Here is a 15,702-nt window from a genome sequence, read left to right on the forward strand (position 1 = left end):
CCATGTGTAGAAAGCCATGAAAATTTCCTTGTCAGGCTCTCTTCCCACAAAGGCAAGGAAATAGCTCTAATCAGCAGAACTAGAAGATGGGGTTGCAATACCCGATGTGATGAACAAAGTCACTAGAGTGACCTTCATCTTCCACCATTTTCATAAGTCCTGTATCTCCTATTCATGAGCTAGACTGTATTACCCAATCTGGCGATCCATTCCCTTTGTTCTTCTTCAAAAACTTGTCATCCTTTGAGGGGAACTATCAAAGGTGATGTTTTGATTATTTCTTGGGACTTCTACATCAGCGGAGATCCCCGTGTACATGAAAAATTAATAAAACACATCTCCCTTCCCCTTGTCACTGTGCCTTATTGGTTCCTTGAACCACTCACAGTGGCCACACAGGCTTGAAGGGAGTCAGGGGGAGTGGGTTTGCTCCATCAAGGCTCTTAGGTTTGTTCTAGCACCAGGCCAAGGTCTGACTTGGTCTTTCCCATGTTTTCGTCCCTGTGTCCATACTAAATCTAAATTGATAGCACCACAAGAGAGCTAACAAATTGAATTAGCCATGCCTTGCCAGGTACTCTATTTGGGGAACCACCGTTAAGATAGAATGATCTAGCACCTTAACACCCAACAGAGGTTTGAAGGAAGCTGATACATGGGGACTTTTTGGGTCTTTGAGACTCATAGCCCTGCAGCAAACAATGGAAAACAACCACCAAATATTCGATGCACCTAACGCATTAGGTTTATCAGAGCGGACCAGAGACACGGACACATGGAAGGAGAGACACTTTAGCCTGCAGCACAGCACAGCACAATGACTTAGAACCTTATCCCCAGCCACTTTTATTTTAGAGATTCACTTATTTTTACTTTATGCATATGGATGTTTTTCAAGCATATATATATGCCTGTGCACCATGTGAGTGCCTGGTGAGCATGGATCTCAGATCCTCTGGCACTGGGATGGACATCCCACATGGGTGTAGGTAACTGAACTCAATTCCCTGAAGGAGGAGTAAGCACTGTTATATGGTGAGCCAACACTCCAGCCGCAATGGACCACTTTTTAATGCCTGTGCCAGCTTCTGGCCAAGAAAGTATCAGGTGAGCTATCCTCAGACACAAGTCCACACGATCAAACCTTGTATCAGCACCACACGTCTATACAACACACATACCTCTGTGATCTATGTATTGTATCCAAACCTGACCAGCGCTATTGACTCTGTTCCATTGCCTATCATTTTCTTTACCCCTTTCTAGCTTCCTTGTATGTATGTATACATACATACATACATACATACACACACACACACACACACACACACACACTGTGTGTGTATGTAGTACAATGTGTGGTTGACTGTTATAGATACTACTGATACTCATCATTTTAAGATTGGATCCTCATGGTCATGGCTCAGGAAAGTACACATGGTGAAAAAAGGTCAGTGGAGCAGGTGTCATGTATGACCTATTACATACACACATACAACCTGGGAATTGTGGAAAGACACTGACATGCTGGCCTATTCTGATGGCATCATTTACTCATGACAAATGACTTCTGCAAACACACATTTCCTAAGGCTGCTGTCTGACATTTCAGATAGATGTGGACTTCGGAGGCCCCCCATTCTCTAAGACACTAAGACTAAGACACTGAAGAGTAGTGTCTTTGCTGGGTTTCTTCTATTGCTGGGACAAAACACCATGACCAAAACAACTTGTGGAGAGAAGGTTTACTTCAGCTTTCAACCCTCAAATTCTCCCCTAAACTTTATAAACCAGGCCTTCATCATCTGCTGTCAGCCTCAAAAGTTCTTGTGGCAAAAACCCCTTAAGCTTTGAACATCAGTGGCTTTTTCAGACCCAACTTCTAAACACCTCCATAAGCTTCCTCTAAACAACCTGGTCAGGTCTGTCATATCCAAACCCCACCACCCTGGTACCGAATTCTGTTTCAGTTTTCTGTTTCTGTGATGAAACACCAGGACTAGAAGCACGTTGCTGGGGGCTGGGGGGAAGGGTTTATTTGGGCTTCTGCTTCTGGGTAGCAGTCCATCACTAATGGAAGTCAGGGCAGGGACTGAAGTAGAGGCCATGGAGGAACACCACTTACTGGTCTACTCATTCTGGCTTGCTCAGCCTACTTGGAGCTTCCAGAACCAGGACTTGGACCACTCTGAAGTGAGTTGGGCCTTCCCACCTCAATCATAACCACAGAAAATGCCCTACAGACTTGCCTACAGCCAAATCTGCTATAGAGTCTCCTCTTTCTGAGTGACTCTAGCTTTTATCATGCTGGAATAAAGCTAACCAGTATGAGCAGTAAGGCTGAAGGGAGGAGGGAACAAAGGTGAAGAGTCTGTGTGGGCAATGACTGTCCTTCATGTCCTTCAACCTAGGGCAACTGGATTGCTTCTCAGTAAGCGATGATTGGTCACATTTTCCTTTGGCAGCATCCCCATTTTCCCCAACCTACATGCTCTTATGGACTGGCATTTTTATATATCTTTTAAATACCCTCTAACCTGAGGGATGACATTGACCCCCCTGTATAGTAAGTACTACTCCCAGGGAAGGCCATGTGACCAGGGCAGGGTCCGGAGCACCTCAAAGATTAGAGCCCATGCTGGAAGAGACAACTTTCTCTTTTCCAATCACAGGAATGAAGAGGAGGCTGAGGACTCCCAGGCTGTTTCCTGCCTGGTGGACAGGACAGGCGGGAATGGTGTAGATCTTGATTTCTGCCGCTATTCTACATCATACAGCTCCTAGAAACCTCAGAGTCTCCAAATGAAGCCTTTGTTTGTTGGTGAGACGATGGATTGCTATTGCTACTGCCCACCTTCAGGGTGGGTTGGGGAAGCAGTTTTGGGATGGGAAGGTTGAAACTTTCAGCTTACCTGTGGGCATTGGGAGAGGAAAAATGAGGTGATGTTTTAATGATTTAAAGACCCCTAAGGATGGAGCTTGGGCTTATAGAGTAGTAAACAAGACACATCCAGCTGTGGGGACAGTGCTGTACCCCAAAACTTCATAGGGTTGGAAGTGATGGTGCTTTGGGCCTCTCTAGACCTCTGCGTATCTCTTTTTGTGGCTGTTCAACAATGTCCTTTAATGCCATTTGTAATGAATGGGTAACCCAGCAAGGTGACTTTCTGGGGGTTTCTGAGGCGTTCTTAAGAATGACAGAACCTTAGGCCAGTGTTATAAGAACATTGCTTTGCAGCCGTGTAGAGCAGAAGTTGTGGATGACCTGTGGACTTCCTGCCTGCAGGTGCTAAGGTAGAGGCAGGCGATGGTCTGAAGCCTCACCCTTCTGTTCTGACACCAACCTTTAGACGCTGGGTCAGACCTGAGTGACACTGTAGGACGTCCAGCCACTCTCAGCTTTGATTTCTGTGGGAAACCCTCCACCTTTGGGTGATTGGAAGTAAGTGTCCTGTGTGGAGGGTGAATGGAGAGGAAAGACAGTAGGCCTTCTCCATGTTCTCTGCAAGGAGGGTTTCTAAAAGGTGGCAAGCGACAGAAGGAGAACGCAGGGATAGGTCAGGACTCCCCAAGAGCAGAGCAAGGGGACTCACGGCAAGGTGTGTTCAGGGTAGAAAAAATACATCTGGAAGAGCCCCAGGGCTAGTGTGCTGGGCAGGGTCATCGTTGGGACACACAGGGTGCTCTCTGATGAGAAACTGTAGGTTCTGCCTTCAGTGAAGGAATGTCTACTCCGGCTTGTCACCTCTGAGTGCCTTCAAAGACGCATGCTTTCCTTTTTTAATTTTTTTTTTCCGGAGCTGGGGACCGAACCCAGGGCCTCGCACTTGCTAGGCAAGCGCTCTACCGCTGAGCTAAATCCCCAACCCCCCCTTTTTAATTTTTAAAATTATATTTATTTTTAGTTTTCTTCCCTCACTGGGATGCGAACCCAGTAAAACACACGCGCGCGCGCACACACACACACACACACACACACACACACACACACACACACAATCACGCGCGCGTGCGCGCACACAGTAGGGGATGCTTTGATGAACCAGGAAGGGACTGAGTATCTCCGAGCCAGAAAATGACAAGCTCCCTTTCACATTTCCGAGAAGACTCTGTGCTGGAGTCTGAGCAGGTGCGTGTGGGGTATTGCAGGAAGAGAACAGAGGGAGGTAGCTCTAAGGGTCCTGGCAGGAGTCTCTGAGGACCTGAATTCAGGCAGTGACAGGTCTGGTGTGGAGATGCACAGGAGGAAGCTATTTTGGGGACAGGATCCATAGGACTCGGTGACAGATTGGCTGTGGGGAGGAGTTCGAGGAGGGGAACGCGCTGCTGGGTTCCTGGCTGGGGTTAGGTAGTACATGGAGATAGGGAGAATCCAGAGTGGGCGGGGTCTGGCGCGCATCCACTGTATGCCGACAGTATCATCGCGTGCGTGTGTCGAGTGCAATCAGAGCCCCTGCTCTACCTCTGGCTCTTGAGCATGGTCATTTAACAGCTCGCACTCCAATAGTGGTGAGTGAGGATGGCTCTGGGCTCAAGCCCAAGGTGGCAGGGTGGCTCCGCAGAAGCCTTTAGCCTTGTCTGTAAAGCTAGGGCCTGATCTGGACCTTCCAGACAGCAGCTGCATTCAGGTAGCCCACTGAGACCCCTGCTCTTAAAGGAGAAGCAAAAATTTATTTTTAAATCTTTCAGGAGTTTTGGGTTTCCTTTCCGTCCCAAATGGCCTTTTAAGCTTCTGGCTCCTATATTTAACCTATTTAATGAGATTTCTTTTCCAGTAATTCCTGAAACTGGTAATCTCTAATTGGGTCAAATTCTCTACCCACAAGCCAGTGATGCTATTTTTAGCACAAATCCTCAGGCTGAAGCTCCTTGGGCCTTTCAAGCGCAGCTGTCAGCGCCCGACTTTCACCACGCTCCTCTCTCCAGAGCCAGACCTGATTTTCGATATTTTCCCTGCTCACTCGAGGGCAAGCCTGCCCACCCAACCCTCCAACCTCCTCCCCATCTGCAGCTCCAGGATGGTTTACACAAATCCATTTAGCGCTCATCAGCTTAGGTCTCCAGTGCCACTATAAATAATCGGGTCCTGGCGGCTTTGGGGAAGCACCTGGGCTCTGGTGAATATGAATCACCTGGGGACAGGTGGACAGGTGGGCAGGGCACATGCTGACCCCGACTGTCACTAGGGGGATTTGGAGAATTGCCTTCCTACTGTCCTCATTCAGACAGAGGACCTTGCTGGTCTTTGAACGTTCCTGTCCTGCCTTTGCTCTCCCAGATGCCTGCTGGTGGGAGAGGCCCCTTTTAGCTCTTTTATGGATCCATCAGGGCCTAGTAACCTCAGAGAGTGCTGGCACTCCTGCCCTCCTGTCCCCAGGCCAAGTGCAGGACTGTGATCTCCTGGGGTCAGCATGAGGTTCTCTACCTTTGTAACCCCAGAAAATACACACTATGCCCCAGGAGAGTACAAGGACATTTCTCACAGAGGCTTCTACTGCGAAGAGAGCCTACCACTGTTTGAAGAATACGAGTCTCATTTCATCTGGGGGGAAGGGACAAGGAAGCCACTGCCCACAGGGAGAACCAGAGCGGGGTGGCTGCACAGCTTCTGGACTCTTTGCCTTTTGCCAGCACATGGTGCTATGTGACTAGCAGATAACTGTTCCACTTCCTTCAAAGCAAGGGTGTCGGCAGAGGAGGGCAAGGTGGGACCTCCTGAGGTTTAATGCCTCCTGTTCGGTTCTTTGTCCAGACTTTTCATCTTTCTAGTGTAGTCTGTGCCTTATGCACAGTGAGGCTCTGTTCTAGAAGATTCTGTTTGCCTTCTTGCGCTCACAAAAAGCTTAAAAGAAAGACACCTGGCCCAGCATCAAATATACCTTCCAAGCTTTGAGTGGTGACTTCTAGCCTGCCCACTGGCAAGACACATGTCCTGGCGTTGGTTTCTACAAATAAACGCACCCTATCCGTTCCTTACTGGTAACTTTGGCCATCTTCTCTGCGTGGTGAATTTCATGGGTCATCTTGCTTGGGTCACGGAGCCTTGAAAGGTAGCCTGACATAATTTTGAATCTACATCGACAAGGGTGATTTGGGAGTGAAATTTACATTCACACCAGTAGATTCTGAGTCCAACAGATCATTCCCTATCATGTGGATGGGCTTCATTCAGTGAAGCCTGAATAGAAAGGGAAAAAAAATACCAAACAACACAAAACAACAAAAACTGGCTTCCACCCAGGGGACCTCTGTAGCCCTGTAGCCAATGGTCATTAGGCTTGCAGGATGGGTTCTCTCTGGGTCTCTAGATGTCCACCAGCTACTGAGATCCTGAATGTAACAGCCTTCATCATGGCATGAGCAAAATATACCTTCCTCCATGAATGTGCCATTTGTATGTCAGCAGTATGTACCTGTATGTTTGTGTGTGTGTTCATGTGTGCGTCCATGCATGCGTTCATGCGTGCACACATGTATGCATGTATGTGTATGTATGCATGTGCCTGCGCATATGTGTGTAGGTGATATTCATATCCTGTGGCTTCTGTTTTGCTGAAAAGTCCTGACTCATACACTCATGTCCAGTAAGCTTCAAATGCTGCCACACACTGGCCTTCTAAAGAGAACAATGCAGAGCACAGGCAATAAAGGAAGGGAGCACGGAGATACAGTCTGGATGCAAATGATCCTGGCTCCTTCAGTAGGGGGAGGACCGGGAGACAGCTGCTTCCGTTCTCCAAACTCTATACTCTAGTACCTCCACATACTATTGTTCTAGGAGAACATACCAGATGAGGACACGTTGCAAAAATTAAGCACCATTTATGAAGTTGGTAGTCATTCCCAACGAATCTGGACCAAGGACAGAAGGGCTGTGATCCCTGGGGGAGAGCTCAAGGGCACACACCAGGACAGACCTGGAAAATAGTTGTTGGCAAAGCCTCTGGCAAAGCTGTACCCGCCACCCCGGGATATACCAGCGAGCTCCACAGGGCTTAGGAAAGATGCAGCGTGTACCACACAGCACACTGACCATGCAAGAGCTGGCCTTTGCTCTCCGAAAGGAGGGGAGTGAACATCTGAGGCTCCCAGTACACTTGAATGACTTTAATTGCCTGTGAATTGCAGTGGAAATAAAATTGCAATAAAAATGCAGGATCTGCACATGCTGGCTTGGGCCTCCATGGTGTGTGTGGTGTACATTTAGAAAGATGGCCCTTCCTTAGGAAAATCTGAGTGAGCATGTGTAGGTGTCTGGACTGACTCACTGTCTCGGAGAGCTGGAGCAGAACAGACAGGCCACAATGCTGTGCACAGACAATAATGGAGGCTGAAGTTTCTGCTACGTGGCCGAGAAGCTGGGACATCAGTCAGTCTGAGAAGGCGATGGGAGAGAGGTCACGGAGGAACTCGTGGGAGATTTCACAGTGGGGCCTGTGGAGTGTTGGCGTGCCATAGTCTTAGGGCATTGCTGAGAAGGGGATTCTCTTCACCACCTTAGCTCTCTCCTTGGTTGTCTTTAACAACAATGAAAGTCATGTGCATTTGTGAGGTTTACATGCACCTAGGGACGATCACAAGACTGTGGTCTAAGGAAATGCCCAAGAAATGATTTTTAAACTTCTTAGGCAAAGAACGGTAAGTCTGAGAAGGAATGCCGTGACCAGTGAGTGGACCACGGCCAAGCTAGTGTGGAGCAGGGTCCTCTGAGCAGAGCAGCCCTCTGATTATCAGCAAGACACCCATAAGATCAGGTCCGTTAGTGTTCCCTTCTAGAAGGAGGGGATGGAGAGGATCATTAGACCTTCACCCAAGCTTTCGCCGCCTGCCTCTGCATGTCCCTACCATCTGTATAGAGTTCTGGCCTAGCTGTAGTTGTCCAGTGCTTGTGTATAGCAAGGGTGGGAGGTTATCTGGATGGGGACTCCATCCATTGCAGCTGTGGGAAAGGCATCACCCAGGCTGGGTGACACATTTCAGAGGTGCAGTGTGGGGTTACCCATTCTCCCGTAAGCAAGTCTCTGAATACACTCACAAGCTTACCAACCTGGATTTGCTAGGGACTATTGTCTCTTTTGTCTAAAATTGCTGGCCCACCGCCTGGCTAGGTGTTTGTTCATGTCTCCCATGGAAGGTTCATGAGATATACTAAGTTCTAGGGAGATACTAAGGATAAAACATAAATGCGACTGGCCGACAGCTGGCTTTTCCTCTTCCTGTGACACAGGGGACATCGCCAGAAACTGATGCTTGAAGTGGCAGTCACTGAACCCAGAGTCTGCCTGCTATGCTCCCTGTCTGCTGCTTGTTAGCCACGCCTCCGTGTGCAGCTGCAGCCCTGCCCGGAGGGCTGGAACACTTTATTTTCAACTCTAGATATCTGGGTTCTCTCTGCAGGCCCAGGACAAAAAAAAATTCCATACTTCCCATCTACTAATGTGGTCATCTCCAGGCCTGGCAGGTGGCAGCGGGAGCCCCATCTGTAGCCTTTCCAGACCTTGGAGCTCAGAATGGACACAGCTGTGACCACGCCAGACTTTTAGTCTCAAGAGCCAGCCCTTCTCTGTTTCAGATGATGGCAGCTTAGGGTTTTTTGTCCTTTTGAAAAGAAGAGTCCTAAACAGATGCATTGGATAGTTTCTGATGGTTGCCACGTGACGTAGAAATCCCCTTCCTATGTTATGATCCTCCAAAGAAGTACATAACAAACACTGAGAAGGGTGGGCACACGGTGTGTGTGTGTGTGTGTGTGTGTGTGTATGTGTGTGTGCTCGCAAGTGTGCATGCATGAACACATGTGCACGCGACAGAGGGGGGTGGGTATGAATCTGGGAGAAATGAGACGGAAGCAGCAAGCCAGGGGCCATTCTAGTCCATTTTCTGTTGCTATAACAGAATACCTAAGGATTAAGACTTTATGAAGAAAGGTGGGGGGGGCGATTTGGCTCACAGTTTGGAAAGCTGGGAATCTAAGAATCCAATGCCAGACTCTTCGGTTTCTGGAGAAGGTCTCGTCCACACATGACATAAAGTGGTAGAGGGAATGGGTGTGGCTGCATGGGAACTGGGAAAGGGGGCAGAACAGCTAACTGTCCCTGAAGTTCCATTTTCGAGGGCTCCACCCCCCCATGACCCACATATCTCCCACTAGAGTCTACCTCAGAATGCTACTACATAGATTAATTAAGCCCCAACATGAATTTTGGTGACGATAAACCATACTGGACCCACAGCAGGAGTCAGCTTGCTCAAGGCTTGAGCCTAGCATTGTCAAACATTTTGATTGCTCCCCTCTCTGTGAGACCTTTATGTGTGCATTTTAAAAATCAACGGAGCAGCATTAACTTTACTGAGCATCCCGTCGTCACAGAGCTGGCAACCCCTTTCCGGGCCAAGTTCATGTTGGCAATGACTCAAAGGCAATTAAAGTAGACACTAATCTCCCTACAGGTTCACAGGGAAACTTGGTCTCCAAATATGGAGTTGGGAATAAACTATGGTACACATCCTTCCAAATGCTGATCTCTGACTGCAGTCAGAGGAAAGCAGGACTAGGTCAGTTCTCAGGTTACTGTGACCGACGTTCAGATGGCAGAATCAAGAGTTTGAACGACCCTCGCCCACTTGTACTTACACGGAGCACTGAATTGGTAAAGGAAAAGTGTCTTTATTTCATGTGTTCGTGGCACCCTCTTTCCACGTTTTGCTAGGCATTAAATCCATAGTTCACAGTCAGACCCCAGACAGGACGAGGAGCTTGCTGAAAGTCACACAAGCCAGCAAGGGTGGCCCTGAGATGCTAGCTCAGCTCTTTACTTCAGGTACACACACTCTTTTAGCCATGACGTCTCGAGACCTGCTATCATTTGACACGAACTGAGGCTGGGTCAGATGGGCTTCCTTGGTCCCACAGCAGGGATCAGCTCACTCGAGACTTGAGGCTATCATGCCAAGGTCACTTGAGCTCACCTGAGCCTAGCCTGTTAAAGGCTTTGATTGCTTCACTCTTGAGACCCTCACATGTGCATGCGATCCCTTCAAGATTCAGGCCAGGATCGTTCTGCATCACCAGAACGGTATTGTCCTGTGCAGTCTCAATGAAAAAAAAAAAACAAAACCACATCGGAAGGCTCTGTGAGAGTGACAAGCCAGAGGGTGACCAGTGACATTCTTCCATATGGATGGAAGAGAAGACTCTGGACCTGAGAGACCCTTTCACGGGACAAAAGTGCTCAAAGCGTCCTGTGAGTTTTTAAATTAAATTAATTTTAGTTGCTTCTTAGAGAAATGAAGTGAGTAGGGGAGAAGAGAGATGCTGTAGTGACTGGGAAGTGACCAAGATTCTGACCTCTCTGAACACACACACACACACACACACACTCTCTCTCTCTCTCTCTCTCTCTCTCTCTCTCTCTCTCTCTCTCTCTCTCTAATGGTTGGCCATGGTGCTCCTTTAATTAATTGTCCACATCTTTTGGAGTAGAAGGTAATCCTGTGGGGGAAGATTTGTTCTTGGCCCTTCTCTGGACACGCTAGGAGATCCTTGGCTTGGGAGAGTGTCACTCACGATGATCTCTGTGTATGAATCCGTGCCCAGGTTTCTTCCTTTTATAATGTCCACAGTTAATAACAGTTATATGGGAGGCACACACCACCCCTGCTCCCACTGTATTACATACAACCTTCCTGTTTGTCTGTGGCTGCAAACTGTCCGCTGAAGCCCTCCTTCACAATGTATGAGTCTATACCAACAATAGCGGTTATCGACTCTCCTGCCTTCTAAGGTTTTACAACAGGTCTTGACGGGAGGAGTCTCACGCTCCCTCTAGACCGTGAGACTCAGCCAGCAGCTGAGCGTCCGAGTCTCTGGTTCTTCACTAACAAAGCAAAGAGGATGAAGGCTACTTTCCAAGATGCCGTGTAAGGGATAACAGACAGACATGAGAAGTTGGGTAGCTATGGTATCGAACCAAGAGGGTCGTGCCACAATCCACCTTCTTTCCAAACCGGAATATAGGTTCCTCCAGGCTCTCTTGAAAGCAGTTGATGCTGGCTCACAAACAAACAAGCAAAGAGCCCTGAGTGAGGGAAGAGCTGGGAGCCAACACAGAAGAAGCAAGTGGTGTACTAATGAACTTGGCATTTAAATGACTACACTGTAGGTTTGTCTTTTTCGTGTAGCTGGAACAGTTTGGATATTTTTCAGGTGTGCTTTAATAAAATCATTAGGATAGAAAACCACACAGTATTAAGTAACAGGAGACTATGCCTAATGTATACACTTGAGAAATATTTAGAGACAACTGGGAGTCAGGTGATGACAAGGATGCTTTTTCAAGGCAGTGCCCTAAGGATGGGGCCAGACCATCTTCGCGGCGTCAGCTGACGCTCTCCGTGGGTTTCAGCCAAACGAACACACAGAGAAAAAAATGACCAGAAAAGGAGGCTGCAGGGTAGCAGGTGTGAACCTTCATGGAAGGAGCAGGGACTGGGGTGAAAACGGTTAGCTTGGGTGCAGACTCCTTTAAGGCTTTGCTCTGGGGGGGGGTAGGGGTGGGTGTCTTGATGGGGAGTCCGCTCCAAGAAAGGGGATTACATGGTTATTGTAGTTCCAGTAGACATTGAGTATGAACGATTGGAGATGTAAAGGTTTTTATAAAAATGACAAGTGCATGTGGCTCAGACGGTAGCACCTCGAATCCTAATTCCTGTGCCAATACCATAGGAGGGCAGGGACTCTTACCCTGGGTATCCTGAGGGTCTTCTAAGACAGTCTGGGCAGGATGGACTGAAACTGAAGATTTGGAAGCAGGGCCTCCAGTAGGAGGAACAGCATACGGGCTTCAAAATTTTATGAAAGACATAGTTCCTGGTGCACCCGTGGGATCCAGAGGCTGCCCCCAGCAGCCTTTCTGCTGTCTCTGGGACTCTCTAAGAGGGAACAGAGGAGCCATCTCAGGGGATCATCCTGAGCACCCAGTGAAATTCGCTCCAGTCCCTTCCCTTAGTGAATGGATATCACTAAGATCCGCGTCTGAGGCGAATCTCTCCCTGCCACTTGTTCGGCTGGAAGAAAACGTCTTGCTATCATTTGCATGCCCAGCTACTATTTAGGGAGACAGCCGCGCTATTTTATCTCTCCTTTAAGTCCTCCCTCACCCATCCCTGCACCTAGACCGCACAGCTTCCCTGGACATTGCAGGGCTTTTTTTCTTGCTCAGGTCAACAGACAGAGCTTCCACCACCCACCCAGGTGGTGGGCAAACCGACCACTTAGAGCGCCTTGCATGTGTGACCAGGGATCCTCGGGGCTTCTCGGTGGGCACTGAGTCTGCAGCTGAGTGTGGGCTCCTCTCGGGTGACCTGGTTCAGTTTGGGGAGGGGACACACATCTGGCAGGGCTGTTCCTCCCTCTACTGGGAATTTCGGCGTTTTTAAAACGCCTCTGAAGACTGGTAGAGGGGTGGGCTCCACTGTACATAGGAGGGGAAATCGAGGCTCAAAGAGGCAAGAGCGGTGCCCAAGGTCACGTGGCCCCTCGGGCGTGCGGGATCCTGGGTGCTGAGTTGGGCGAGGACTCTGTCCGCCCAGGACTGGGGCTCTTGGGGCTCGCCTGTCGCAGCACGGTCGCCGCGGAGGACCACTGCCGGGGCGCGGGCGGGTGCCAGTGCGCAGGCGCGGCGGGCGGGAGGGGACGCGCTCGGGGCGCGCGCGCTGGGCAGCCGGCGCCCCAACTCCGCCCGCCCCGCGCCCCGGCGCCTCGCCGCCCGCCGCCCGCCCGCCCCGGCGCCGCCGCCCGCGCCCCGGCGCCCCGGGCCGGCGAGGGGCGCGCCCGTGGCCGCGGCCGCTGCATGGCGCTGAGATGGCGGGGGCGCCGCGCGGCCAAGGCGGCGGCGGAGGCGCGGGCGAGCCCGGGGGCGCAGAGCGGGCGGCCGGGCCGGGCGGCCGGCGTGGGTTCCGGGCGTGTGGCGAGGAGTTCGCGTGCCCCGAGCTGGAGGCGCTGTTCCGCGGCTACACGTTGCGGCTGGAGCAGGCGGCCACGCTGAAAGCGCTGGCGGTGCTTAGCCTGCTGGCGGGAGCCCTGGCGCTGGCCGAGCTGCTGGGCGCACCGGGGCCAGCGCCTGGCCTCGCCAAGGGGTCGCACCCAGTGCACTGCATCCTTTTCCTGGCGCTGTTCGTGGTCACCAATGTCCGATCCCTGCAGGTGTCCCAGCTGCAGCAGGTCGGTCAGCTGGCGCTGTTCTTCAGCCTCACCTTCGCGCTACTCTGCTGCCCCTTCGCGCTGGGCGGCCCCGCGAGGAGCTCTGCGGGAGGCGCAATGGGCTCGGCGGTTGCCGAACAGGGGGTTTGGCAACTCCTTTTGGTCACCTTCGTGTCCTATGCCTTGCTGCCCGTGCGCAGCCTACTGGCCATCGGCTTCGGGCTCGTGGTGGCTGCCTCGCACTTACTGGTCACAGCCGCCTTGGTCCCTGCCAAGCGCCCACGTCTCTGGAGGACGGTAAGTGGCACCACGCGTCCCCCATTGGGTTGGAGACACATATCTGCCAGCAGCACTGCAGGTGGCAGGAGTTTAACGTTCCTCCTGTGGGGAAGGTGGGGAAACTGAGGTTCTGAAGGTGGGACGGGTGTTCAAGGTCACTCAGCAAGCTGGGGATGCAATTGGAGGAGCTAGCACACTCCACCCGGTGTTTCTTAAGAGATAAGAGTCCAAAGCGTCTTTAGGGTGGAGACGAGGGACTGGTGTATGGTGGTGGTGGTGGTGGTGGTGACAGGCCCAAGGTCAGGCATTAGTTGTGTGGCCAAGCAGGGACCGGCGCTAGGTTGTACCCATGTCCCTAGAGGTACTGAAAAGTGGGAGGGTGCGTGGTCTCCAGGCCAGGCTTCTAGGCTGGCGGAGCGCGCAGCCCCTGGTTTCCATTCTAGCTCGCCCTGAGCGCATCTGGGGCTCGCTTCTCAATTTCGCGGACCCGAGGGAGCAGTTAGTGGGAGGGAAAGGACTTTGAACCTCTCCAGTATCGCTAACCACCCCGCTGTGAATCCGAATTCTGGCTTGAAGGAGAGGAGTTTGCCAAGGTCACACACAATGTGGTGTCCACCTCTTCTGCTCCCAGTCCTGACCCTGGCTCCATGGAGCCTGAACTTTGTCTCTTTCAACTTGGGCGGGAGAGGTGGCTGCTGGGGCAAGGGCAGAAGACTTGACTCCTTGAGGATCCTCCTGGACCCTAGAGGTTTCTGTTTTCCCATACCACCGCACCCAAGCAAGTGGGAGGTGGACCCGGGAGACTGTTCCCAGGAGTTTGGGACCTTCCCCTGCACTGGTCTGCCCAGGTGTGGCAGCTGAGGGAGGGTTTTGTTCTAGGTCTAGCCACGGAACAGCGGGAGGGAGATAGAAAGCGAAAGGTGGGAGAGCCCATCTAAGGAAAGAAGGTAGCTTGCAGGAGCATATGGGAAGTTGTGGGGGGCTGGGCTAGGCATAGAAGCCAAACTGGGGGAGAATGACTGGTGTTTGTGAGAGATGGCTGTCAGTCAGCTGTACCTGCTGACTGTAAGAGCAACACTCATACCCAGACTCCGATGGCAGGGAGCAGTACTTGGTCTTGGAGCCATGATGACAGCAGACATTGTAAGGCTGGAGAGAGACAGCCATCACCTCAGGACCATGGTGGGTTCTCTAGGTGCTGTAAAAGGCTGTGTTGTTAGGTTTTTTTTTTTTTTTTTTTTTTTTTTTTAGCTAGTAAGTTTTGTTTTTCTCTCTTACACAGCCTCTAGGCATTCCTTTTAGAGAAAAGATCAGGGAGGAGTCTGCAAAGGTGCCAGTGCCCTCCTTCTGGGAGCCACAGCCCTTGATACTTGAGTGGGGAAGGAAGCCCATTGGGAAAACAGGGATCCTTAGGTAGCTGGGACCCAGGTTTCCCTGTGAGTAGCCTCCAATTTGATATAAATCCCTCCCTCACTGAAACTCAGTGCCCCGCCTCCCTCTCACCCCCCTCCCCTCCAAGGGAAGATGCTGCTTCCCACAGAGATGGTGTGAATGTAAGAAGTCCGTAAGGAAAGGGTGTGTTGAAAATCTTCTGCCATTTCTAAAGCATTTTATCATCTACTCCCTCAACACATAAACAGGGATCAAGTAGGGAAACCTGAGGTAAAGGGAAGCTGGTCTCCTCAAGGATTGCAAATGTCTTCCCATCACTCTGACCTAGGCACCCTGCGGTCTGTTTAGTGAACTCTGCCACTTAGTATCTTAGCGCCCACCCAGTCCCTCACAGCAGCCACCTCCCTTCAGACCCTGTCACCTGTGCTGCACAGCCTCCTGCGGATGGCCCTGCCTCCTCTCCTCCAAATTCTAGGCAGACAATGCCTGAGAAGGCATGGGGAAGAGGAAGTAATGTCAGCAGGGCTGCCAAGTGGACCTTGCTGCATACACAGGGGATGAATGCTGTTTGAGGGGTCAGGTTTCCATGGGAGCCTGCTGGGGCTGAGTCCTGTGAAAGTTCCAGATCAAGTGCACACCCCAGTCTCAGAACTACAGACTTAGCTTCCTGTCAAGGGCCAAGGCTCAGAGCAAGCCGACACTCTGTACTGGGGTTTGGGCTCAAGACCAGGGGAGCAAGTCTCTTCCAGAACCACAACTGCCCATCTTCAGAGGGGTTCTCAGAGCCTTGGGGAAGTAGAAGGCTATTGAGGAGAGGGGATCCTTGGGAA

General features: G+C 51.0%; 1 protein-coding gene across 1 annotated transcript in view; it reads left to right on the forward strand.

Moving 5' to 3' along the window:
- The first annotated feature begins 13,003 nt into the window (after nt 1-13,003).
- Nucleotides 13,004-15,702, forward strand: part of Adcy1 (adenylate cyclase 1) — a 109,321-nt gene continuing 106,622 nt past the window's right edge. The window contains 1 exon segment of the mRNA NM_001107239.1: nt 13,004-13,498. Coding sequence (NP_001100709.1) covers nt 13,319-13,498 — 180 coding nt within the window. The 5' untranslated portion in view covers nt 13,004-13,318.

Source organism: Rattus norvegicus, chromosome 14 (genome assembly GCF_021556685.1).
Source record: "Rattus norvegicus strain SHRSP/BbbUtx chromosome 14, alternate assembly SHRSP_T2T, whole genome shotgun sequence".
Taxonomy (NCBI): Eukaryota; Metazoa; Chordata; class Mammalia; order Rodentia; family Muridae; genus Rattus; species Rattus norvegicus.